At 56.4% G+C, this 1907-nt stretch overlaps 1 protein-coding gene across 3 annotated transcripts in view; it reads left to right on the plus strand.

Moving 5' to 3' along the window:
* The first annotated feature begins 334 nt into the window (after positions 1 to 334).
* Positions 335 to 1907, plus strand: part of hnf1ba (HNF1 homeobox Ba) — an 18937-nt gene continuing 17364 nt past the window's right edge. Inside the window, exon 1 of one of the 3 annotated variants that reach the window (XM_017724208.2) lies at positions 335 to 1065. In XM_017724208.2, the coding sequence (XP_017579697.1) occupies positions 707 to 1065 (359 nt within the window). In that variant the 5' untranslated portion in view covers positions 335 to 706. The remainder of the gene's footprint in view (positions 1066 to 1907) is intronic. The other 2 variants (XM_017724209.2, XM_017724210.2) reach the window with 2 other exon arrangements.

Consider the following 1907-nt stretch of genomic DNA (forward strand, 5'->3'; position numbering starts at 1 on the left):
TGTACTACTGCCTGAATATTATTATATATTATGTCCCTTCGCAACAAACAAAATCTGACAAACACCAAAGTTGTTATTATTATTATTATTATTATTATTATTATTATTATTATTATTATTATTATTGTCCTCCGGCTTCACAACAGTCAGAGTCTAACAAAGTCCGAAGTTCACTAAAGAGTGGCTGATAACAGAGGCCAATAAGAGCGGGCGAGCTGCAGGGTAAACACGCTCTGCGTCCTCGCGGCTCTCACTCACAGCTCATTTGCATAAAGGCTTCAAACACCAGCCGGCCCACTCACCGCTGCCGAGCTCGTTTCGTTTTCCACCCGCATTCCGGTAAAGCCCCGCCCCCTGCGCTGGGATTGGCTGCTCCCGGAGCAGTCCGCCTGGCCAGCGAGTAGAATTCCGGCCGCCCTCAGCACGAGCAAAGCTTGTGAGTGGCCGGTTCCCGAGCGGGGGGCGTGGCTTTGCCGGAGTACAGGTGGTGAAAGATCCCCGAGAAAACAGCGCTGTTTTTATGCGGCATCATGGCAAAGTTACACAGCCGAGGCTTTCGGGAGGAGCAGGTGTGCGCGCGGGGGCTGTCTGTTCAGCCCTGGAGGTGAGAGGAGAGCCTGCTTCCCCTCTCGTTCCCCCTCTCTTCCCTCCTCGTTGAGCGGAACATTTTCCTCTTTTCCCCCCTCTTCTCTTCCATCTCTATTGGATGTTCGCGGAGATGGTGTCCAAGCTGACGTCTCTGCAACAGGAGCTCCTGAGCGCCCTGCTAGACTCTGGAGTCACCAGAGACGTTCTGGTCCAGGCGCTGGACGACATGGAGCCCCGGCCGGCCGCGCTGGGGGTGAAGCTCGAGGGCGTTCAGACGTCCCCGGTCAGCGGCGAGACGGACTCGCACAAGCCCGTGTTCCACACGCTGTCCAACGGGCACGGCAGGGGGAAACTATCCGGCGACGAGGGCTCGGAGGACGGGGACGAGTACGACACGCCGCCCATCCTGAAGGAGCTCCAGGCGCTCAACACTGAAGAGGCGGCCGAGCAGAGGGCCGAGGTGGAGCGGATGCTGGCGTAAGTCCCGCCGAAATCCCCGCTTTTGAGCAACGCAGACAAACGCAGTCCTGTAAAAGTTCGTCCAACACTTCCGATTTCACACTTCAGCGAAATCACAGCAGGGAAATAGAAGCCGTGAAAAAACGCAAGGTTTAATCTCCAGCTGGACACGTTCCGGTTACTTTCCGACGCGAACAGTGAGGGTGAGGCGGGTGAGGGGGGCTCGTCTTAGAGAAAGAGACCCGTCCTAAAGCGACGCTGAGCTGCGCGAGCTCCGCGCCGACGCGCTGCGTTTATTATAGTCAGAACAGGCGGTTTATCCGAACACCTGCAGCGCTGTAGGGCTTCTACAAAATAAGAGCTCCCCGAGCCCGGAGAGCGGCGTTGGTGTTAGAGAGGGGCGCGTTCGTACTGTCCAGACAGTAAACGGGACGGTCACCTTCAGCCCGGCCTGTCCGGTCCGCTCAGCCCTTCAGCGAGCTGTGAGATTTGTTGTGTTAGTTACCGGGCTGCGCGGTCAGGGCGCTCTAAGGCCGAACCCTCGGCTGGTGCGAGGAGCCGGGCGGCGGTGATGAGCAGAGCCGGGCCGCGTTAATCACTCAAACGAGCGCTTTGAGGTTTTTCAGAAGGAGCCGTCAAAAGCCGCTGCGCAGGGATTTAAAACCGCGCGCCACTTTCCCGTCTTTTCGCTTTCTGGTTACTAATTATCTACCCGGGTTATTATTTCGTTAGCCGGAGAAATATGAAGTGAAGAAGCTCTATTTATCATTAACTATGGCAGCGCGCGCGGCACGCCGAAGATCAGCTCCGACGGGTTTAATACCAGCTCTGACTCTCAGGTCCGCTCATGTCCACTCATG

The sequence above is a fragment of the Pygocentrus nattereri genome, chromosome 17 (genome assembly GCF_015220715.1).
Source record: "Pygocentrus nattereri isolate fPygNat1 chromosome 17, fPygNat1.pri, whole genome shotgun sequence".
Classification (NCBI taxonomy): domain Eukaryota; kingdom Metazoa; phylum Chordata; class Actinopteri; order Characiformes; family Serrasalmidae; genus Pygocentrus; species Pygocentrus nattereri.